The sequence below is a fragment of the Rhineura floridana genome, chromosome 4 (genome assembly GCF_030035675.1).
Source record: "Rhineura floridana isolate rRhiFlo1 chromosome 4, rRhiFlo1.hap2, whole genome shotgun sequence".
NCBI classification, from domain to species: Eukaryota; Metazoa; Chordata; class Lepidosauria; order Squamata; family Rhineuridae; genus Rhineura; species Rhineura floridana.
Genome location: NC_084483.1, coordinates 114,685,875 through 114,711,522, shown reverse-complemented (window position 1 = coordinate 114,711,522; position 25,648 = coordinate 114,685,875). Strand labels below are relative to the sequence as shown.

The following is a 25,648-nucleotide window of genomic DNA, read 5'->3' as shown; positions in this document are numbered from 1 at the left end:
ATCAAGGAAAGAAGCTACTGCTTGCATCAGGATTAAAGTAACCTTCTAGAGGTATAGCTTTATAGGCTAAAAAAACAAGCGAGAGAAGTAGTTGTATCCTGCACATTTATTTATTTATTATTACAGGTATATTCTACTTTTCCTCCAAGGAGATCAAGGTGGCATACAAACATGATTCTCCCCCTCCCAATTTTATCCTCGTAACAACCCTGTGAGGTAGGTTAGGCTGAAAGACAGTGAGCGTCATGGTCGAATGGATTTGAACTTTGGTCTCCCAGGTCCCAGTCCGATACTCTAACCACTACACCACAATGAGAAAAGATGACTCCAATCTATGAAGAAATCTATTTAAGTCAAGAAGACAATGGCAAGGCAGGAAATTAAGCCTAGTTTTTTTCTCCTATAGCTGTAAAAAGCCACTTCTCCCATAATCCTAACCGTGTTCCCTCAGATGGAAGTTTTGAGTATGCCCTCATTTGCATTTGAGAAACTACCACTCTGTCAGCAGAGGTTTCACATAATTTACCATATACCAGTGATTGAATCTGGGACCTTCTATATACAAAATATGTGCTCTACAACCAAGCTATTCCACCACCATTCCCTGTTGCCTTAGGAAAATGTTGCTTTGAGAATATAAAGTAAAATCGCATGTTCAAGGCTTTTGCTGTAAAAATCAGTTGTAAAATTTTGCTCTTTTTTTTAAAGGATGCCCAAGTCTCTAATAATTTGTTCTTTTCCATCAATCTTACAGCTGATTGGGATTCTCAGGCTATTAGATATAATCTATAAGCCTGCCATAAAAACAAGATCATGACTGGTAAAAGTTACACCTCACTTCTTTGTTCCTTGAAGAATTCTTTAAAGTATTAGTCAAAAATTTGTTTTGTAGTTGGTTATTCTTTTAAAGGTACTGTTGTGCAAAACATTATTCATATTTACTTGAAAGTTAATTTATACTGTGTTCAATGGGGCTTACTCCCAAGCAACTGTGTGTAGGATTGCTACCATAAGCATACACAAACGTCAATACAAAACCTCCCACATTTGCACAAGGGGAAAATTCCAAATTTTAATAATATTCTGAGCAAAAACACGCAATTACTTTAAATACTAATTTGACTGCAGTATTATATTTTAACATCTACTTGTGATTTTGCTGTTTCTTGGTGTACTCTGCAGTTGAGCTGCTTTCCTAACCCTCAGAATGAGGATTTTCATATGTAATTTGCTGAAGATGGTTATGAAATGTCAGCATAGTATAAATGAAATGGCAGATGAAGCAAAATGGAAAGTACAGTTTGGACTTACCGTAAATGCTAGTTCTTTATGAATGACAGAGGTCTCCATGTGGGTTCTATAGCTCCCCCTACAGCTCGAAGACAGGAACACCGCAGGAAATGTTTTTTGCTCCTCCCTCCTTGCTGAGGCTCAGTTTTCATTCTTGTAAAGCTCTGCCAACAGCCTCAGCTCATTATTTTGAGAACAATATACGGAAAAAACACAACAGGTGTTAAGAACATGCAAACATGTAACAGTAACGAAGGAAGTCAGAAATGTGCTCAGGTGTGGCACTGTAACTATAATCCCATATAGCCACTCATTTGAGGGAGGGCCATGGAGACCTCTTGTCATTCATGAAGAATTAGCATTTACGGTAAGTACAAACTGTACCTTCTCTCATGAAAGACAGAGGTCTCCACGTGGGACGTACTAAAGCTACGACCTAGGGTGGGTCAGCTGGAGGCAAAACCTGTTGGAGAACTCTGCGACCAAAGGAAGCCTCCGCTGATGCATAGAGATCAATTTTATAATGCCATGTAAAGGTAGAAGGGGAGGACCATGTAGCTGCCCTCCAGATCTCATCTATGGAGGCATTGGTGGAAATAGCTGCCGTAGTAGCTGCTGACCTAGTGGAATGAGCAGTAAGATGTAATGGAGAGGGCCGGTGTGAAGCCTCGTATGCTAGAGAAATAAATACAGGCCTTGATCCACCTAGCTAGAGTGTTCTTTGATACCTTGTTCCCTAAGGTCTTTGGATGGAAAGAGACAAACAAGGAATCAGGTTTATGTAGTGTCTCAGTTCTAGAGAGGTAGACTTTCAGAGCGCGTCTGACGTCGAGGGAATGCCACGCTTTTTCCTTGGGATGAGAGGGATTAGGGCAAAATGAAGGTAATATTACTTCTTGCTGCCTATGGAATGGAGAGTTCACCTTGGGAACGAAGGCTGGATCAACTCTCAGCACCACTTTATCTTTGTGAAATATGCACAGATGTTTTTGCATTGAGAGGGCCTGTAACTCCGACACTCTGCAAGCTGATGTGATAGCAATCAGGACTATCAGTTTGAATGACAAGATCCTGAGAGGGACTGAAGATAGCGTCTCGAAAGGAGGCTTCTGAAGGGCTGTGAGGACGGTGTGCAGACTTCAAGATGGAAATCTATGCAGTACTGGAGGACTTCGCAACAGCCCCTCGAAGGAACCGTTTGAGAAAAGGATGTGCTGCTAGTGAGGCATTGTCGTCAGGAAGCAGGATAGATGAGAGAGCCGATGTTTGTCGTTTTAGAGTATTTGGCCGCATGCCAGCCTGGAGGCCATCTTGTAGAAATTGCAGAACTTGAGCTACCGAAGCTGTCTCTGGATGGATATTTTGTTTGGCGCACCATGAGGAAAAGGCTTTCCACGTAGATTGGTAGCTTTTAATGGTAGAAGGGTGCCTTGCAGACAGGATGGTAGACACTACCTCAGGGGAGAATCCTGATGCTAGCAGCCGGTTGCGCTCAATCTCCATGCGTCTAATCTGAGCCATTGTGGGTTCGGGTGCAGGAGAGGACCCTGATGAAGCAGATCATGATGTACCAGTAGATGAAATGGCGGGTCTTGTTCCTGGGCCAATATGGTGCCATTAGGACTACGGGAGCCATTTCTGACCTGATTTTCTTCAGTACTCTGGACAGTAACGGGGTCGGTGGAAATGCATAGAGTAGGCCTTCTGGCCAGGTTAGTGCTAAGGCATCCAGTCCTTCTGCTGTTCGACTGCTGAATCGAGAGAAGAACCTCTTCATCTGGTGATTGTCTTCTGACGCAAATAGGTCTACTTGGAAGTTTCCAAACTTCGTTTGGAGAGACTGAAATACCTCTGCATTCAGTGCCCACTCACTTGGGAAGAGCTGTTATCTGCTCAACCAATCTTCTGCTATGCTGAGACGGCCTTGGATGTATTCTGCTGAGACCGATGAGAGGTGTTTTTCTGCCCATAGAAGCATTGAGGTGGCCTCGAGATTCAGAGCTCTGGAGCGGGTACCTCCCTGTTTGATCAGGTAAGCCCGTGTCGATGTGTTGTCAGTATGTATGAGGACGTCAGGAAAGGGAAGGATTGGCGCAAAGTATCAGAGGGCCAGATGTGCTGCCCTCAATTCCAACCAGTTGATGCTCCTGGTTGCCTCTGTTGTCGACCAACGGTCCTGAATGTGTTGTCCCTGGCAGTGCACTCCCCAACCCTGGAGACTGGTGTCAGTGGTGACGACTGCCCTGGGAGGGTCTTGCAGTGGAACCCCTCTGGATAGATTTCAAATAGCCGTCCACCAGATGAGGGAGCGTTTGACCGGAGCTGGAAGGGAAACATAATGCAATATCTGATTGAAACTGAAGTAGGAAGGTTTGGAGTGGACGGGAGTGCAGGCACACCCAAGGAGTAATTCCTATTGCTGACGCCATCATGCCTAGTAGTTTGGCAAGCAACATCATGTCTGGAGATTGAATCCGTGAGAGGGTTGTTGCTAGTGCTGTAATGTTCTGAACCCTCTGTGGTGACAGGGAAATAAATTGCAAAGCTGTGTCTATAATTGCCCCAAGATGAAGCAGTTGCTGAGAAGGTGGTAGGTGGCTCTTCTGATAATTTATAAGGAAGCCGTGCTCATGGAGGAATTTCAGTGCAAAGTGAACGTCCTGTTGGGCTTGACGAAAGGAGTTGGACTGGATCAGAAGGTCGTCTAAATAAGGGTAGCTGTGAAGTCCTCATATGCGAAGACCACAACTAGCGTCACCATGACTTTGGTAAATAGGCGTGGGGCTGACACCAGGCCTAATGGTAGGGCCTTGTACTGAAAATGGTGACCGTTGTAGCAGAAGCGGAGCAGTCACCTGTGGGACAGAAATATAGGGATGTGGAGGTAGGCCTCCTTTAGGTCTATTGAGTGTGCATGCCCTGACTAGGAGGAACATACCTTCTCTGCTCTTCATCTTCGGATGATAAACGCTCCAGTTCCCCAGGCCCGGTGGGGCGGGATCGCAAGGGTGAATCGCTGATATGGTCACAGCGCTAATTTCAGGTACAAGTAAGGGCATATCAGGTGAAGCACCCGCTTTAGTAAGCGCCTTTTGCGATTTTTGTGCAGGAGCAGCCTGAAAAACCGAGGGCAAATGGCGATCCAAAATGGCGGCCGCCGTGTGGTCCTCCGACAAAATGGAGGTCGCCATATCATAAGCGGCCAAAGACAGGTCCGCAAGAGGCCTTTTTACTAAGGAGGTAATTTGGGGCGACTCACTGTCTCCGGAAAGTGTGCGGGGAGCCACAGAGTCCATCCGATGCGAAGTCCCTTCAAGAGGATCGTCTTCACCAATAAGCAGCTGCTGCTGAGCATTGGCGGGAATCTTAGGCGCGAGGGAGCTGACTACAGCTGAGGCTGAGTACTGCCCTGCTTTTTTGGAGTATTTCTTCTTCTTTGAAGAGTGAGACGCTGCTCTTTCCATGTCTTGCAGGGAGAGGAGCAGGAAAATAAAAGTGAAAGCACAGAAAGGTGGTAGAAAGAGAACTACCAAGGTTAGTATTTTTTTATATATATAATAAAATGATAGATGATTGAAAGGACTAGAAAATAGGCAGTCAAAAGTTTGAAAGTTCTACAGAGGGAGGAGAAGGCTAAGGTATAAGGGAGACAGCCAAAAAGGGTGTGCTCCGAGCTGAGACAGGAAAGAAAAACTGAGCCTCAGCAAGGAGGGAGGAGCAAAAAACGTTTCCTGCAGTGTTCCTGTCTTCGAGCTGTAGGGAGAGCTATTGAACCCACATGCAGACCTCTGTCATTCATGAGAGAAATGTTACCATTTGGACTGAATAACTAGCACATTCTTTATCATATGTATATGTATAGTGTTAAAATGAATTAAACCTGACAATGCAACTTAAGTATAAAACTGTAAACAAACCAAAATCTGTTATTCAAAATGTAATGAACATGTTTTCTTCATTCATCATTCAAGTAACAAGATAGATTCAAAAAGATCTCATCCGTACTGGCAACTTACTGGCTAAAACAATCATTTCAGGGAGCTATCTGCAGTCAGAACAGTGTTCATTTATGTTTGTGCGTGGATGTGGGTATGTGCATACATCCTGGTGGCAAGAAGGCATTTTGTTTGATAAATGACAATGTAAGAAAATAATGTGGTACATTATTTAAGACTATCTGCAGCAAGAAATTAAAAGAAACCTGCTGATATACAAGAATTGCTGACTTACTCCACAGACATGCAATCACAAACCATTTGAATGAAGCCTGTTATTTGCATGCTGCAGAGTCATCAGGAAACTTTCCACAAATCAAGCAAATCTCCACAGAGTATTGAAGAACCAAAGCCACAGATTGCTATTAAGAGCCTCCCATTTTTTAATGTTTGCATTTCTTGTATTGCAGTTTTGGAACACTTTTACTGCTGGTAACTGCAGAAGTGTCCATGCAGTTCTCAGTAAGTTAGAATTAGAAATTAGAACCTTATTAAATTCTGGGGACATTAATTCCTAGGACTGGTAGGAAATGAACGCAAATATTGCAGTAGTGGCCAGTGGGGGCATGGGCACACCTGGCCTTGCATCAGTTAAATAGCTGTTGCTTGTTTATTAATGGACCATACTATATTCGCAGGATTAGGGTGCATTTCACTTTTAAAAATGTTATGTTTCTTCCTGTATGGTATTGGAAAATCTTCCAAACATAAGAAGTGTCACTTCATAATCTTAAGTGCTCAGATTTCTGACCTGAGCTGTTGGGGCTGGCAATCCCAGGACCTCATCATCACCACAACTGATTATACAACTCCGCTGGTATGACTTCATTTGGATAATCATATTGTCTCTTAATTGGGTGAAATAAGTGCATGTCTCCTGCAACTGTACACAGCCAAGTTACTACCTTCCTTTGTGTAAGCGGGTAAACAAGCTACGAAACCTCACATAACCATGGCTTCCCATTACATCTGAACCAGGAAGCAATGGTTAATGGCTTCAAAACAAGCCAGGATATTAAGCCATGGTTTAAAGTTAGCTTAATATCCTGGCTTGTTTGGAAGCCATTAATCTTTGATTCCTGGTTCATATGTAAAAGAAATACTACCATAATGCAGCCTGACTCATCATCTGCAGAGATGTCTACTTGTTTTTAACATACCAAGAGTGCAATCCTAACCATGGCTACTCAGAAGTAAGTCCTATTGAATTCAATGGGGCTCATTCCCAAATTAGTGGGACTACGACTGCAGCCTAAAATAGGTTAGGACATGCTCTTTACCCCTGCTCATTACTGGCTTGTATCAACAATGCTTCAGTGAGAACTGATCCAACACTGGAAAAGATGGATATTATTGGAGGATGTCTTCCAAATATTTGGCTGTGGGTAAGGCAGAATTCCATTTCAGAAATAACAGGGCCATAAAAATCATATTACAGCAGTCAGCATCATATTGGAACTTTATACCAATCTGAGGCATCAGAAATGGGTCTTGGGAGATGAATATGTTAACATATTACTGTCACTGCACAGTAACTCTTATTTTAATACCGTGAGTCTCACCGCTAGAGCGGTCTGGTGGGTAACAACAGACTTTGCTTCAGGACAGACAAAAATGATTGCCTAATTTCTGCACAGATTCACAGACAAATTCATTATTTACAGCAAAAGCAGCAACGAAGGGCTCCAGATTCACTCTGATAGGGTACTAAGCAAGCATACTACCAAAGTGACAGTCCTTTCTAGGAGGGCTTCTAGCTGGAAATCAGTCTGTCATTGGTGATAAGGATGAGACAAAGTAAAATACAGCAACTACAGACCTGAATTTATATTGGTAATAGCATTCCAACGTATCTCAAAGGGCATAAAGATAAACTTATGCTATGATGTTCTGCTTATCAGACCAGCCTTCAGCTCCTGAACACATCATAATAATACACTGTAGCATCCTGATCATTCTACAGTGCTCTAGAGGGCGATATTTAATCAATGGAAACTCTCTTTCAGGCTCTTTTCAGTGCCAATGGTTGCTTGCCAGCAATTACTTGTTATGCTTACAGTTCAAGTGGAAAGACTGATGAAATAATAATAATAATAAAGTGTTGGGTATTTTGACAACCTACCAAACCAAATTGAATGAAGTCTGCCAAATGCAACATGCTTGGAAAAACAGATTGATTCTGGCCAGAGGAAATTGAAGGAACAACTTTAAAATAATGTATTTTCACAATGAACTTTAAGGATCTACTATATAGATCTCTGAAATGTGAGAATGAAATATGTTATAAATGGAAACATAATATTTTCTGATGGCTCACCATACCCATGAAGTTTTACAGACTTTAGGCCTTTATACAAGACTGCTGTTTTGTGCCCTGTGTCCAGTAATGGCTCCCTGGAAAGAACCTCCTGCTACAGTCCTCCATGAGTCAGAGACAAATAGCAAGGAGACATAGAGATACTCTCAGTGACTGATTTCCATTACTGGAACTATGTTCCTTGACCATACTTTCAGAGACTATCTCTAATAGTTTTCACATGACTACTTATGTATTCTCCTCCTCCCTCCAAAAAAAAATGACATTTATTTCTTCTCCATATTAAAAAAAAAAGTGAAATAGAAAAAGGCACTATTATTTTTCAGTGAACAAGTAACACTGGAGTAGTAAGAGTTTCCTTAAAACAATTAAAAATGATGGTGGTGGTAGTGAGGATGATGATGAAGATGAAAAAATGAAGTGTATGCTGGATGTGATGGAAGACTTTCCTGTATGAGCAGGCCAAGATAAACATTTTCCCCAATATTTTCTGTATAATTTATGAATTTTGCATCATTTGTTTGTATTTTTAAGCAGTGTTTATTTCATTACTGTTTAAAGTAAATGGTAGGATTTAAATTGCTATTGTTTTGCTTATTTTAATAGTGGAAGATTTTAATTGTTTCATAAGTGTTTCTTTTGTTTTAAGATGCTTTTAACTAAGGACTAGGGGAGCACTAATAGTTTAAATTTAAAAAAATACCTGGTCATTTGGACAGAGCACAAAACACATTTTAAAAAAGTAAATATATTCTAAATTTGAAAGATGTTTTAATTTTTCTAAATTGCTGAAAGCATATGTTGTAAAATGCACATTGCTTTGTCATTGGAAGCATGTATCAGAAGGACTTCGACATTGCTAGAGGACTAGGGCACAGTATATAATAAAGCCATTCATTTTTTAAACCAGCATATATGGAATCACATTGTATACTTTATTGCCCTAACTCAATCCTAACTCCCTTTTACGATTTTATTGAAGCTCTTTTCACAGTAAATTGTTTTGAAAAGGCCTTGGAATTACTTTACTGCATTATTCCCATGGGGAGTTTCTCCAATCATGCTGTTGTACTTTCCAATAATGTTGCAAAACATAGGCATCAACTGCTCTTTGAGTATTTACTCAAAACAAGTACAGCTTCCAGCTGTTGTTTAATTTAAAACAAACAAGCAAATGAACAAAACTGCGTACCTGCTCTGACAAGGAGCTGCTGCACTTTTTAGACATCTTTTTCTTCATGGTTTCTTTAACAGATTTCACCTTTTTACCAAGGGACATGCGGGAAGTAGATGGGGATTTGATCACTTCTTTGTAAACAAAATCACCATCTTTGCCCTGTAAAATGAAAGAGGGATCAAAACAAAGAACACCAACTGCCATTCTGATCTTTCTCTGGCTGACTCTCAGATGAAATGTATCTAAGGGAAACAGTGACAGCTGAAAGGCTCTGTGCCTCAAATTTAACACACTCCCTAAGAGACATTTTGCATGGTTCTCTTGACAAGAATGACTTTCTGGTATCATATACTTCTGCTGGAGCATTTTTATAACATCTCCCATGGAGGCCACGGTTTATGAAGCTGTGGACAAGCGCCCTTCCCATCTCCTCCTCTCATGGGCTAATTTGGCACAGGCATCCTGGTTTAGATGCACCCATGCAAACTCTGGCTTAAATGTTGGTTAGCGAATTAGGTTAATAAGCCAGGGTCATATCCCAGTTTATTATCCTGATTTGTTAACCAACATTGATCCAGAGTTTGGTGATTATAACAAGGAACTCTGGCTTAACATAAGCAAGCATTTCTGTGCAGTATCAGACAATGTAGCAATGGCCAAAAACTTGGATGGCTTTAAAAGGGGGTTAGACAAATTCATGGAAGATATGATTGTCAATGACTATTAGGCACAATGGCTGTACTACTACTACTACTACTACTACTACTACTACTACTACTACCACCACCACTACCACTATCCCCCACCCTTCACTAGCAAGTCTCAGGGCAGGTTACAGCAGTCTAAAATTCAGCATTAAAAGCAATGAAATCACAGGTGCCAGGTGAACCTCTGTGGGGAGGGAATTCCACAATTTAGGGGCTGCCACAGAGAACACTCTCTCCCAGGTCACCACTACCTCAAACTTCTGAGGGTGGTAGAACTACCAAGAATAGGCCCTCTTAACACCCGAGAGGATCTTAACACTTCAGAGAATCTATAGGGAAGGAGGCAATCTCTTAGATATTTGGAGCCTGAGTTACTTAGGGCTTTGTACGCAACGGTAAGCACCTCAAATTGGCCCCGGAAATGATCTGGAAACCAATACAACTGTTTTAGAACAGGGGTTATATGAGTTATAATAGCAACCCAAGCCAGTAATCTCACTGTTACATTTTTGACCAGTTGAAGTTTCTGTTGTCTTCAAGGGCAGCCCCATGTAGAGTGTGTTGCAATAATCCAATATGGAAGTTACCAGAACATGGAATACTGCAACCAAGTTTTCTCTGTCCACAAGGGGCCATAGCTGGTGAACCAGACAGAGCTGGAAATAGGCACTCCTAGTAGCCAAGCTACAAACCTGCTCTTTCCAGGGGAGTGCAGTCCCATCCAGAACAGACTGTCTTCCCATCTCCTGGACTCAAGGGCCTGGAACACATGTTCTACCTCAACTGTTGGAGACAGTATGCCTCTGAATACTAGTTTCTGAGAATCACAAACGGGGGAGTGCTATTGTGCTCAGGTCTTGCTTATGGGCTTCCCATAGGCTTCTGGCTGGCCACTATGAGAACAGGATGCTGGACTAGATGGCCCTATGGTCTGACCCTGCAGTGCTTTTCTTTTGTTTATGAATATTTGGACAAACATCTGAATGCAATTAATATGTTGAAATTGGCCTCTGATATTGATTTTTAGGCAGGATTCATCAACCAGAATACTAAACATGTTCAATCTCCTGTCTTATGGATCTTTAATGATATACGTGGGAAGACTCAATACTGGTATAGCTTTTTCCACATGTATGTCTCAATGGAGCCCATGTCCAATTGCAGAGTCTTTACACTACTTGAATGAACCTCATCAACCCCAACACTTTGTTCAGTATATACTGCTGTTCAATTTCCTTTTTTCCCTTGTCTGGATTCAATTTTGAGCGGTTTGGAAGCTAAGAAAAACAATTTCAAGTACAGCTAAAATCTGCCCTCCTATTGCTTTCGTTAAATTTTATTGTTGGAGCACTTTTCAGCAACAGGAACTACTCTTGGCTTTCAGCTGAGACCAATGTTGATAAGGATATCTTTATTCTGCTTGCCTAACATCCTGGTAGATTCAACTGACCATAGCAAACATTAATCACCTACATTTGGGTATTCACTTCTGTTGCAATGTTAATGTTAGCTTGCTATCTGCTCTATAGCTATGCATGACACTGAGTCAATGTTCTAGTTTGCCCCAGTTTTTGTTCCGATTTATAAAATGCAGCTGCAGATGCTACAAAGTAAAGTGGGAGACTAGCACTGGAATCAGGTTCTTGGCCCTTTTCTCTCACAACATTTGTTTGTTATTTACCCCCCATCCAGGTGCTTCATGCTCCACAAAGGAAAACATACTGATAACAAAAAGGGGGGAAAGCACTCAAACACCTGAATTAAGCCCACAGCACTAATGGAGCAGTAAGAGGAAAAGGGGGCAGTCAATAAAGGTGGGAGAAAGCAGGGGGAGATGCAACTAGAAACATGGACCATTAGAACAAAATGATGCAAACATTTCCTAGCTAGGACAGATTAAGGTCTATGTAGTCTAGCATTCCATTGCCAGAGGTGACCATCTAGACCTCTGGACGTTGACAGGTAGAACATGAAGGCAATTACTCAGTTTGATTCCAGCATCCCCTACTGAGAGGTATATAGCCTTGAAATATAGAGATTTTGTTTAAATCTCTATTTCCCTCTTGGATAGTACCTACTCCCTAGGAATTTGCCCAGTCCTGGAAAAAAAAAAAAAACATCCGATCCAGTGGCCATTTGTTATGACAGTGAATTCTACAAGTTAATATGCTGTGAGAAAAAGTAGTATTTCCCTTTGTACTGAAACTACTGTAGATCAACTTCATTGGGTGACCCTGAGGAGTCCTTGGGAGGAAAGAAAGGAGCATCCCATTCTCTGCAAACGGCTAATAGCAGGAGAGGGAAGGAGAAGAGGGGGGGGTTGTGTGTGTTTTTGTGGGATCAGGGTACAGATACTCCAAACTCCAGCATGAATCTGCTACCCAGTGAATATTCTAAACTCACTCTCTCTCTCCCTCTTCCCCCCCCCATGGATCAAGCCTTCTACAGCTGCACTTCTCCACATCTTCCCCACCCCTGAGAGTCCAGCCACCTGGCCAGTGTTCCAGCTGGGATGTTTTCAGAGCCACTTCCCTCATCCCCCTCACCCCATGCCAATTCAGGAACTCAAAGAATTGGATTCACTGGAGCATGGGGAGGATGAGTTTCAGTAACAGAAATCATGAATTTAAATCCACTCCTGCCTGCTTTCCAGACTCTCAAAAATTCCTGGTGTATCTACAAAATTAGCTCTAGTAAAAAGGACAAGACTTGAAGAACTTACAAATGTAAAAAAAGAGAGAGAGAGAGGTTGGGATGATGAGTGGGAGGGAAACGCTGTGCTTAAAAGCAAATATATTCACAATAGTTCTTGAAAAAGCCTCACCTACTCTTCAAACAATATCAAAATCTAAGTGAGAAACCATTAATCAGTAGCCATTTTTGAAAACATAATTCTGCAGCACCACTCATGAGTAGGGACTTTCCCCCTTGATTGTGCCTATGGTGACAGCTGCTATGGTATAAAAAATCAGGATCTACTTCTAGCATTGAAGACACAGGACAAAGTATTCCCATACACTGGGAACCCCAAACATGACTATCTGTTCTGCTATTGCTATATAATAGTATGTTCCTATAATCCTACTGCATCTTGCTATACTCTCTCCTGGCCATACCAAAGATAAAAAGTGTACCTCAAATTACTCCAAAACAAACATAGAACGTATTGCTCTGGACTGCCATTTATCTTGAGAGGTACTATTGCACCTCAATAATAATATTATTATACAGTGAACTTACATAATACACACTTTGATGCTATTTTATTCTCTTCAGGATAGATAACTGCTGAAACCAACATGCTTAATCACTATCATTATATAGCAAATGCTTAACATTTTTTGTATGGTATAAAGCTGTTCTCCATAGTTAGCATGTTGTGCAGCATTTATCAAAATGTAGGTCAAATGTCTGATGAACCAGCCTTGTTTGTAGTAACTAAAAATGATTTTAGAGCTACAGTTGCCACTGAATTTTTAATCCTATTATAAATACCACAATTGTTCCTCACTGTTAAAATGAATAAGGGGCCTCAGGCAGCTTCATATCTGGACCTCTAGCTCATACTCACCATCTGATCCAAATTGTTTCCAATGTGCAATGAGCGATTTGTCAAGTCAAAGCCACCAAAGCTGCAGGTCCTCTGTGAAATAAAACAAATGTATGTCTTGTCACATTACAACTAAATTCAGTACACAGAAGTTAACATTTTGTGGGCTACAGAAGACACGAGAAATAATCCAGTTGGACAAATAATGGTAACAAGCAAAACATAATGAGAAACTCAAAAGGCTCTATATTACATTCATGCATAATGATATCTTTTCATGGTCTTTTGCTGATCATTTTAAAGCTGCTGGTCTTCAGACTGGTTTTGTTTAATTCACACTGCCTAGTTCAGGTTGCTCTACAAAAAAGTATTTAAAGCTTCTCTGAAGTGAGAAATCATGTAACATAACCAATTTAAATCTTATAATGTCTCACACTCCCTCTTTTTTGTCAGTGGGGTGCAAAGTAATAACAAAAAATCTTTTGACCCAAACCTATTCAGTACTGTACTTAAGAAATTCTGAAAGCAGACAAGCAGCTAGAAATCATAAGAATCAAGTCAAATGCAATAGGTATGAGAGGCCGCTCAAATATATCACCAGTACCTCACTAAAATGGCCAACTGCTTAAGGTTCCAAGAGTTACATCTTAATAGGAGTTTCATTCTTGGAAAGCATGGTACAAAGCAGCTTTGTTACTGCTACGAGAGAAAGTAGGTTATATTTACAGTGGCACAATCTAGAGGAATGAGATGAGTCGAATGAGTCACTCTCAGATCATCAGCCCAAGCCAAAAACACTGATGCTGATTGTAACAGTTTTGACTGCCTAAAAACATGAGCATTATGAGACCACCTTTCTTCCAAAAGCTAAAAAAACTAAGCAAAACCATGTTTTCAAAGTAACGTAGGAAGTACTTGGCTCTACCTAATGGTCCTAATCTATATCACAGGCATTATTTGAAAAGATGCTAGTCCCTTTGAACTCTGTAGGGATGTACAGCTCCCTTTCAGTTTCACAAGTAGAATTTTTGCGTTCTCTAGAAGAAAATCAGCCTGTCATTTCTGTGCCTTAATCCAATGTGTCTCTGTGTTCAAATCTTACTCTTCTATCTTATGGGAACTATAAAACCTTCTAGAAAATAAAAATTGGGATGTAATTATCATCCTATATGGCACCATGTTATAAAGCACATAGGTGCTTTATAAGAAATATCTCCTTAAATTATGTTAATTATAGAGGCTGTTACCAGCTTACAAGTTGTTAGAAGCTGACTAATAAGCTGCATTTGGAGATCTGTACATATACATATACACTATACAAATATATCAAGCAAGCCTTTGCTTGTGAGCTTTTAGCAGCATTTCTGCCAAGGAAACTCAAAAGCTAGCATCCACTTACCAACACAGTCAAAGCTGAACTTACTTTCTCAAAGAAACAAAAAGAGCTGTTCAGAAACCCTGACATCTTTCAATATCAAATATGGAGATCAGTTTTCAGGCAACAATAGTATGCATCTACAATTAGTATGCATTTGCCACACCAGAAATGACAGTTCTGGCATGTGTGGTATCTGGTATCATACAGAGAAAATTATAGCTAAAAGATTCTTTTTGACAATATGCTGGAATGCAACATATAGCTGAAAGTAGTACAAGTTGTGTGTTCTCTTGAGGATTCAAGCTGTGGTACTATGGAAGGATTGCTTTTAAATATGTACTTCCTAACTTCCAATAATGAGTAACATGCCAAACTAAATCTGTGGATGAAAAGGTTGTAGGCTAGTCAATGGAATGGTCATGCTATCAAAAAACGTTTTGGTGCAAAGGTTCTATGCATGCCTGGGCCACCAACACAAATTTAGATGTCAAAAATAAATGTGAATACAAGACAAGAAACCCGCCATACTGAACAAGAGGCCTCCACAATTCCCTGAGGCTGCAGTAAGCATGAGAAGAGCTGTTTAAAGTTCACAAGCAATGTTATCAAGCTCTTGCCTTTTTTGAAAAGAAGAAAGCAAGAGAGAGTAGTTTAGTTAAAGATTCCATCTAAAAAAAAACAAAGGACAGAATCAACTATTAACGTATGAAACATCTGGGACAAGGGAGTTATTCCAGCCAGAAATTATATCCTCATAGTGCCATTAGCCAAATGGAGGCACAAAGCTGGCTAAAAATTAGCAATTATGTAGTTCTTTTGTCCATCACAGTCACACCCTTTAAAATCAACTAATGAAAAGTCTCTTAATCCTCTCACTGTGCTAGACTGTGTAATAGTTTCCACTGAAATCTCCTCTAGGTCTAATGAATCTATTAACAAATGTGCCTCCCTTTCCTCCTACAAAGAAAACAATCTTACAGCTATAGGAAACTAGGACAGATTTTTTTGTTCTTTCCTCACAATCCAAGGTGAGAGCTTTTTGCCTTGGGAGTCCCTAGTTCAAAATGAAATTCAGCCCATGGGCTTGCTAGATGGTATTTGGCAAGTTACTAACTCTCAACATCAGCTTCCTATCTATGAGATTAGAATAAAACTGCCCCACTTTACAAGCTGTTATTGGAATTAGGCTGCAATCCTAAAAAAGAGTAAGCCCCATTAAACACAGTGTGACTTAGCTGTAAGGAAACAGTATAAGATTGCACTGTTAATGAGATAAGGAACTGTACAGCACTTCACATGGTGTAAGTGATCAGCAGAAATAAAAGAAACACGAGATTTTGGAAGGTACATATAAAAGGCTGCCAAAGTGACTGGTTTGAAACATTTGTCCTAACATTACCTATGTAGAACTTTTATTCTTCTCCTAGCTAGGAAGGATTCACACATTCTTGTTTTCATCTGACATGAAAGATTCGATTTGGATATCTGACACTCCAGCCCTTCATGTGAAAGGAAGTGTGAGCATGCTTGCATTCCCATCTCTAAACATTCCCGCATGTTCATGAGAGGATAAAACGTCTAAATTATGACATATGTGAGTAAAACCATCTCATTTCTGTGCTCAACTTCCAGATTCTTTCCCCCAGAAAATAGACCATGAGATTGAGTTCCATATGCATTTACCTACAAAAGTTCTATAAAGTCCCATACACAAGTGAATGTGTGGGGTCAGTAGAGATGGGGCCACCAAGCACACTCACATATCCTTCCATGTGATGAACTACAGCAGCCCTTACTAAGGAGAGAGATGTCATGGATTCTGGATTTAAAAACGATGACCCCTAGTGGTCTCAATGAGGAGCTAGAATTTCTTCCTCTCTTATGAAGTTTAGAAGATATCCAGGATCCCTTCATTCAGGTGTTTGTTATCATATAATTTTTGAGTGATCATCATGATCTCTGGTTATATATATGTACAGTCCTAATGAACTCCTTTCTGAGGCGTTTGTATTGGTGAAAGCAGTTGTGCTCATTGGAAGATATTATATATCAGCCTTTACTGTAAGTGAAAAGATGTTTTATAGATAGATTTTATATGTATGTTGTGATTTTATATTTTATATGTTTATTGAGTGAAATTTGTCCCTGACTTTTTACCTACAGCTCCTGATGAAAGCCTAAATATACAAGGCTGAAACGCGTCAGGTTTGGATTACGAATAAAACATATTTTTCTAGCATCTTGGTTTCTCCCCCTCACATTTCTTATGTGCCTTCAGACCATAGCCTGGGACCACAGCCTGACTTTTGATGTCAGATGAAAGTGTGGTGGTTGTATGATTAACACACATTGGACCTCTCTGACAATAGGCACTCAAGACAAGTTGATTGTAAGTATCGCCAGAAAATGGGAAAGGGCTGGGTCAGTGAATACATACTTTGAGAACCACACAGGGCCAGGCTTTTTCTTGTCTGAGGAGGCACACTGGGCCACTCAACAGATAACAAATGAGTAAACTCTGTCAGACTGTTTTAGAGATATTTCTCCCCACTCCCATTCTGGAAGTAAGATGAAGAGGTTTGAAACTAAGTGACGTGTTTTGACAGCTCAAAAGGAAAGGTATGGACACATATTGCAGGGATCCCTTGTATTTTTATCCTTTTAAATCAGGGACAAAGAACTGGTTCTGGCTGGTGGGACAGATCCTAACTTCCCCCACACCAGAGTTGCCTACCTGTGAATTACCTGATGTCACCATCATGTCTAGTGAAGCATTTTCCTTTGCCTGCATGGCTTGAAATCAAACCATGCAGGCAAAGTTACAGGACTTTGCAAGCACTGATGATCAGCTGATTTGTGCCCCCTCCAAACAGTTTGACATCAAATTGTGTGGGCAAAGGAACAGGGCTTTGCAAACACTAATGATCAGCTCACTGGCAAACCCCACTTTTGGCAGGCAGCCACGTCTTTACATGCTCCATACCTGACGTTATATGTATCACATGTAGAGCAGGTAGGTATGGCTTGGGGAAAACAGCCCCACAGGCCAAATCAGGATTCCTGCTGGGCCTAAATTACAACAGAGGTTCCCTACTGCTGCTTTAAATGGTCTGCAAAATAACATGATACTTTTACTGGTCTTCCATTGTTTAAATTATACAAATCTCCCTGATGTTTTTATTGTGAAAATGTATAAATATCCTGAAACTAACTAACTAACTAACTGACCTCCATTATCCAATTGCCCTCAAGGACACCAAAATATCTGAGTGTCAAAAGTGGAGGTAATGTATTTGCACAAAATTATATGGAAAAGGACAAATATAGGTGAGTGAAGCTGTAGTTTATCTTTTCTTCTAAAAAATGTTATATCTTCATTATTTCTATTAAATAGAAGCTGTATTTCTGTATGAAAAGTATTTTTCTTGCATTTAGTCATCCTGAATCATAAGGGCATTGCGTTATTCCTTAAAGTTTTGCCAGTTTGGACACTAGGGACTAGAACATTATGTCCAAAAGCTCACTAGAACATCCTGTTGGCAAGTAATTTGGGGTGGGGGTGGGGAAAAGAAAGCCAATGAATTAAGCATTTCAAATGGTTTGATGGAAGAAAACATGCCATGCTGACTGCAACCTCACAGAAGTTGGTAGGCCACCTTCAGTGATAACTCTTGGACTCACAGACTTTTGGTGGATTCTCAAAAGAACCCTTTTAGTACAGCGGTCCATTGTGGCAGCCCACTTTCTCTTTGCCTCATCCTCTTCTTCCAGCAGGCACCGCCTCAAATCCTGCTCTTCAGCTTTGCTCAGGGTCCTGTCAGTAACAGGCCGCACCAGATGTGACAGGTTGAGGTGACTGTACAGGCTTCTCTCTACCACATATGTGATGTTGAACTCGCTGACAGAATTGCGCCCTCGAAGCCTTCTGTTTGGGAAGCCACAGCTGCCGCCTCCTCCTGCCCCCTTGGCTTTGTGACGAAGGAGCTGCAGGTCACAGACTGAAGGAGATATGCCTTTCTTAGCAGGACGCTGGCAAATAAAAGCTCTAGAACATGAGTAGTTAGAATCTGTCTTTTTCAGTCGGATCTGCTTCCTGACACTCTGGATTTCCTCCAAGGATACCAGGACATGGTGCTTGCGCCTGTTGTCATAAAAGCAAACACTTTCCTTACTTACCCCGTGGCTCAGAGAGCCAAGGTTCTTCTTCATCTCTCCATCTGTCAAGGAGCGACAAACCTTTGGGATCTTCTCCTCTTCTGGGTAGGAGAAGAACGTTCCGAGTTTCTTTGGGGGTTTAATAAGGCCACGGCTTTCAGATTTACTGAAGGTCTTGAGCAATTTCCTGTTAGTACCCCAAGTGTCTAGGCTGCTGGATGAAGGAGATGTGGTGAGTGAGTCAGAGTCTTCATCTGGCTGTTTCTCAGAAGAGCCATCCAAGTAAAGTTGCTTCTTGTGAACTCCAGAATAAAGTGCCGATCTATCATCTGGTGCTGGAGAACTGTCAAGGAAATGCTCATCCACACCTAAAAGGGAACAAACCAGCTCATTAGCTTTCATTTACTCAAATATGAGTATGAAGGAAGCAACAGAGGCACATCCTGAAGGGAAGGCTTCTGCATTTCCTGCAACTGAAGAGGTTTGGTGCCATTCTTATTTTCTGAAGAACAGAAACATCTGGGAGCCACCAAGCAATGATAGAAATGTAAGGAAAACAAGGCTGAGATACTGATGTACACATCTCAATATTCTTTTTTTAATAGAACAAAATAGCTGTATTTTATAAAAGGAAAAAAGCTTTTTGCAGCAAAGTATTTCTTTAAAATTATTATGACACAAAGAATATAAAAGAGCCAGAGCAGCAAAAAAGTAGGCAAAACACCATAACCCCATGTAAAATGCAAAGAATACATTAAACTGTTCAGTTATAGTTAATGAGCTACTAGAGGAGTGGGGAACCTGTGTTCTTCCAGATATTGTTGGACTCCCATCAGCCCCAGCCAGTCTGGCCTATGGTCAGTGATGATGGGAACTGTAGTCCAGCAACATTTGGAAGACTACAGATTCCCCACCCATAAGCCAAAATGACAGCGACTGTGTATAGTCTCTGCTCCCAGCAATTCAGATCCAAGCCAAGTAAGTGGATTTAAATTACAGGAACATAATTTGTTCCTCACATTGTGGGAAAATTCCCTTTTATAAGATGTAAGAGTAATTGTTATATTAATATGCCCCCTGTGAAGCTTGTAGATGGTATTCAAGGGAAACAATGGGCTAAGCATTTGTTGGAGATGCCTTACAAGAGGGGTGCCCAACCCACAGGGCGTATCCAGTCCATGAATCCACTGGAAGGCCCTATCAATTCCTGCAGCTTTCTCTCCCAATCTGATTGGGATATAAAAGCACTCAACCTGCTTTTTAGAGATCCTCTTTACACAGCAGGCAAAGGAATCCTTTATCTCCAATCTTGGGATCCTTTATCTCCAATCTTAGTGCTAAGCACCATAAGCTAAGATAGGAGACAAAGCCCTCTGACTGCTCTTTAAAAGTAAAAGGCAGCATTTCCACCCACTGCAGTGCTAGAGTGGGGTTGGGGAGAAATGCTGCCTTTTATTTTGTCAAGAATTAACTGTGCAAAATAAAAAGCAGCATTTCCAGCTGCCCTCACTGCAGTGCTTGAGTGGAGAGGGCTGGAAGTGCTGATTTCTTCATACGTGTGTCGGTCACTGCCTGTGTGTTTGTATGTGCGAGTATATGTATGAGTGTGTGATTCTGTGTGTGTGTGTGTGTGAGAGAGAGAGAGAGAGAGAGAGTGAGTGAGAGTGAGTGAGAGACAGAGAGACAGACAGAAAAAGACAGGGAGAGAACTGCAAGCCTGCATGTATGTGTGTGCGTGCGCATGTACAATGGTCATGCCCACTGCTGGCATGCGATCCTCTAAGGATGGCTGACAGTCAAATTGCTCTCAGCCCAAAAAAGTTTAGCCACCCCTGTTTTACAGGATATCTACTCAAGGTAGGAGGGGGTATGACTACAAAATCCAGTGGATCTTTTCCAAGTCTGTGATTATAAGTCAGAGTTAAAGAAAATGAGAGGCAGCAAAATTCATTTTTTCCTAAATACTAGCTGCCAGGCTGAATATAATGGAAGTCATGTATGAATAGAATTGCTGAGGTTTAAATCCAACCTACACAGGCCTATATTTGGAAAGATGAAGTTTTTTATTTCTTTTTTTCCTGTTTTGGGTAGAGAAAAAACCCCCACACATCTTATATATAGCAAGTGTTCATCTATTCTGACAGTCTAACAAAAAATAGCGATGAAATCAAATGAAACACATAACAACTAACTTTATATGTACCAGATACTTGAAGTAAAAGAAATAGTAATACCTACATCCCAATCCCATTATGTAGCCAGATCACTGTTATGGTGCAGTTCTACTTATGTTTACTCAGAAACAGGCTCCCTTGAATATGTACTTATTTATGTAAATCTATTCAGATTCACATCCCACCCTTTCTGCATAGTGCGCAAGGTGACAACAGCAAAACAGTAATATTACAAGAGATTCGTAAAATCTCTTGTAGCCGGGTCTGCTGTTTTGTAGCCGGGTCTGCTGTTTTGTCCAAATGCAGCCAATTATGGTTTGTGGAAACTAGTTTGTCATGGTTTGAGATTCTAGTTTCTTGGCAGACTGGTTTCCACAATTTTATTTATTTATTAGTTGCCCATCTGGCTGGTTGTCCAGACACTCTGGGCGACGTACAGAATAAAAATATATAATTATATTAGAACATTAAAAATCTCAAAAACATAAGTTGGTTGCATTCACACAAAACAGCAAACTAGTGGTTGCCATAAACTAGAGGCAGAAGCTTCTAATTACCTGTCAGACTGTTAATTGATTCAGCCAAATTAAACAGGGCCAACACCAGCCAGCCCCAGGCCTGCAGCGCTTGCCTGCATGCCCCACCTACCTCTCCCTTTGCCTCATGTTAACCCCTTGTGTGCACATGCATACCATCAACCAAGATGGCGGCAGGGGCTTCCCTAAGGGCGCTGATGCCCCTGCTGCCATCTTGGTTGATGGCAAGCATGCACATGCAGTGCACGCAGCATTCCCAGCAATGGGACAGGTAGGTGAGGCATGAATGCAGACTTATTGAAGCCCGCACAGTCTGTGGAGGGTGGGTGCCTGGGACCTCACTCTCTGCCATCTGTGGCAGGGTTGGGAGTCGAAGCTGCCGCAGATCATGGAACCAGAGTGCTACTCTCCCACCCTAAGGAGGAGCCTTTCTGCACCACAGGGGTCTCAGTCAGGGCCCAACCTGCCTGCCCTCTGGTGCCGGCCCTGAAATCAAATAATAACACAGCTTCTAAAGGAATTACATTGGCTACCTTTATACTTTTGGGCTATACTCCAAGCTATAAAGCCCTTAACTGCTTGAGACCCAAATACATGAAGAAGCCCCTTTCCCTGTACCAGCTTGTTCATGTCCTAAGATCATCAGAGAAGGCTTTTGTCTGCATTCCACTACTGAGGGAAATACATTTTGTAGTGATGCAGGAGCGAGCCTTCTCTGTGGTGACACCCTGCCTGTGGAATACCCTCCCCCTCAAAGTACGCTTGGCGCTGATGCTTCTATATTTTTGGCACCAAGTAAAAACTCATTTCTTTGCACAGGCATTTATAGGAAATAAAGAGTTTTTACTGACTGAGAAGCCCACTCTGCTGTTTATTAGTTTCATAGTTTTAGCATACCTTTGCTGCTTTATTAATAAATTGATGTACAGTTTATCTGTTATTTTAGCCTATGAATGTAATATGTAATTTGTAATCTGTATACTGAATCCTTGCCCTGAGATTTACTATGATGAAGGGCAGGCTATAAATATGCCAATCAATCAATCAATCAATCAATCAATCAGTCTCCCTCCAGGGATGGAGGGAATGACTGAAGCCCATCGCTGCTCAATTCTTCAAAGTCTGAACTGAGCCAAGAGATATTGTACATCCATGCGCAGCCAGATTCATTATCTCTACATAATTTTTGCTCAAAGGTCCACAGACGTGCACTTGGATGCCATTTGGGACAGAAAATGTCAAACAGGGAAATAAACAGAAATCATATCTGCATAAGAACTAGGCCTTCCCCTTTTCATATCCTGGACTTAAAACTGTTTTCTCTGTTTAGTTGTTGCATTAATTATTAAAATGTTTTATTAACAGTTTTTAAAAAACTTATCACATTTGTTTTTATTTGACTATCACAAACAAACAACATGCCAAATGGAGCCAAGCATATGCTCTGAAAGGTTAAATCACTCTGCCATGGATGCAATTGTGGCATTCGCCCACTTCCACCCAAGTGAACCACATGAATTTTCTGAAAGACTCGTCATTCCTTGGTGAAAGAATAATTTACAGAGACTGAAGGGAGTGGCTCTACTCAGACAGATGTTTCAGCATCCCATGAGAAACGCACTGGCCTTCTAACCTATGGGGTAAGCTCCCATTTGCAGTTAATTCTCTCTCACCGCCAAGCAGCACAGCCCATTTAAGCGTCACATTTCACAGCCTCAAAAATTTCAGAAAAAAGTGTGAGTAAAAATAAAGTGGCAGGAACTTTCTGCGTTTTACAGAACGTTCTGTAGGTTTACCAGAAAGGATGCCATCTTCTGCTTCTGCCAGTACTCTGCTCCTAACAAGTCTCTTGAACATATCCTCAATACCACATTTTATCATGGAGAAATCTACCCAACTCTTGGAAATAAGATATCCATGAGCACCTTGGCATGAACAGATTGAGAATAAATTTCTGATACCTTCTTCCAGATATCTTTACTATATGCAGCAGAAAAAAATGACAATGTATTTTTGCTACTCTGCTGATAAAATGCATTCCCTGATACAGAACCTATTGTGCTAACAAATTCAGCAGTTAAATTTACAAGCCAGACAGACCCCTCTACTCTTTGTAAAATATCAAAAATGTCTTGGTTTGGATCCAAAGAATTATGGGTGGAGTTCTGCTTGTGCAGTATGGCTTTCTTCTCCCTTTCTGTTGCAGCCTCTCACATATCCAGCAAAACCACTTGCAGGTCGGATGACCTTCAAGAATGGTGTGCAGCGTGATTGGCGGTGGAGGTGGTTGCATCTGGCAGGAGGAGAAAATTGGTAACTTCCCTTTTCAACCATTCATTCCAAGTATTTATATGCCACCATTTCCACAATAAAATCACAACAATCCACATTAAAAATAATAAGGAATAATAACCCAAACCACAGCAAATAAAAAACAGTTAAAAACTGATGGAAATAGCAGACACAATTAATAAAACCGAGACCAATACAGAATAATAAAATAACTCACTTATGCAAATGTCTAATGCAAAGGACTGTTTGGATCCACCCAATTAACTTTAACATAGCACATGGAAGAATGACCTATGACGGCAACCTGACACAGTCATCTCTGTTACTCCCTAAACAGGATCCCCCCCCCTTGCCCCTTTAAAAAAAATCCCATGAGCATTTCAACATCATTTCTACTTTCCATGCTGCTGGATTTTTACCTTCACTGCTGGGTTTTTTAATTTCTTCCACTCTAATCAATTTCTTCCTCACTCTGCGAGTTGAGTTGACAAGCTTATGCAGTCTCTTAAACTTCACCGATTCTTCTGATTCATCATCTGACTGCTCTCTTGACTGGCAAAGAAACAAAAGGAAATGTTAATAAAAGAATTATCACACAGTTCCATCACGTTCTGAAGTCAAGCTGATGCAGCCCCAGGCTTACTGTGCTCTGTGACAAGGCAGCCTCTGTAACTTAAAGCTCCTATTCTCAAGCCCAGGTCAGACTCTCTCACTCACTCACACAAGCTGCTTTAAAAAGAACATACCATTTTGACTTCTAAATTAGCACACGGTAAGGTCTCAGGCACCAAAATGCATTCCAGTCCTCATCCTCCTCTCCACACATTGTGTAGTAATAGCTATTTCCACATTGTCTCTGAGCACACTTCAGGCAGAACTCTTTCCTGGGACTCTTTTAGCCATGCTAGTTAAGCTCCTGTGGTTTGGGTCAGGCACTGGTCTTGTCTGGCCTGGCGGAACTTGACGTTTAAAAACCTGGTTATAAACAGCTTCTCCAAACTGAACTGAAACTCTATCATTGACTACTTTTTTCCAGACTTCCAAGTAAATCAAAAACAGCAGCAGCAGCAAAAATGATGGGAGGGGGAGAAGGGAAGGGAAAGGAAGGAGGAGATCTCATCCACTCTGACTTGTTTTATTAGCCACAGAAATATCTTCTCCTTCACTGTCCCAGAGCTTCTCATTCTGAAGATTCTCAAGGCTGGCTGTTAATATGGACACAGCATTCCTCCAGAACTGACCAAAGGAAAAAGCTGACCTTTACAGGCATTCAGTATAGTCCATATTCCCCAGCATCCCATTTTGCCTTACATCTGATGCAGTATGCTCAGTTCCAGCTGTTTTCCCTCAAGTATCAAACATTACAGAGACCAAAAAAATCCACCCTCTCCAGCAGTAGTGACACCACAAGCTGAAACAATCCATTCCTTGTGAACCAAATCAGAGCTCCCATTTTCAAGTCAGATCCAATGGTCAATGTGCTACTTCCTCTGCTGTTCCCTGTTTAGAATCTGTGTGTGAGAGAGCAGAAAGGGGGGAAGGGGGAGAGAAACAGCAGAGCTCTCTGCTTTTACAGTACAGAACTGCCACTGTACACAATGCATTCCAAGGAAGAGAGAAGATTCCAGCTGGAAATCTCTGAAGACTATATCCCTCACTTCACTTCCATGCACAGCTCTGACCAATTCATCACATTTCCAACATCCAGCTTAGAAATCTCAAGAGCAACTTCCTGTCAGTGAACTTCAGGTCATTTGAGTTTCCATGTTGGAATGTGCCATTATTTTCTGGTCATGTTTTAAGCCTGACAAAATAGGATTTTCTTAACACTGACTCCTACAAAACTGTGCTCCAGGAAGAACTAGCCATTTGGACTAAAGGCAAAACCAACTGGCACTTAGAGCATCCTTTTTTTGAGGTTGACAATAGGGATTAGTCCAGTATTTAAGAAAATAAACTATATTGCTTCAGAAAACTGTAATTCAATTAGCCTTATAAATTTTTATTTATTTATCTATTTATTTTCATTTCTAGACCGCCCATAGCTAATAGCTCTCGGGCGGTGTACAAAACGAGA

At 41.1% G+C, this 25,648-nt stretch overlaps 1 protein-coding gene across 5 annotated transcripts in view; it reads right to left on the bottom strand.

The window, feature by feature from the left end:
* Positions 1 to 25,648, bottom strand: part of SASH1 (SAM and SH3 domain containing 1) — a 259,309-nt gene that overhangs the window by 34,751 nt on the left and 198,910 nt on the right. For 3 of the 5 annotated variants that reach the window (XM_061624068.1, XM_061624067.1, XM_061624069.1), the window contains 4 exons: positions 23,991 to 24,123; positions 18,096 to 18,937; positions 13,058 to 13,129; positions 8,795 to 8,938 (listed from right to left, as the gene is read on the bottom strand). In XM_061624068.1, the coding sequence (XP_061480052.1) occupies positions 8,795 to 8,938; positions 13,058 to 13,129; positions 18,096 to 18,937; positions 23,991 to 24,123 (1,191 nt within the window). Of the gene's footprint in view, positions 1 to 8,794; positions 8,939 to 13,057; positions 13,130 to 18,095; positions 18,938 to 23,990; positions 24,124 to 24,317; positions 25,163 to 25,648 lie in introns of those variants that run through there. The other 2 variants (XM_061624071.1, XM_061624070.1) reach the window with 2 other exon arrangements.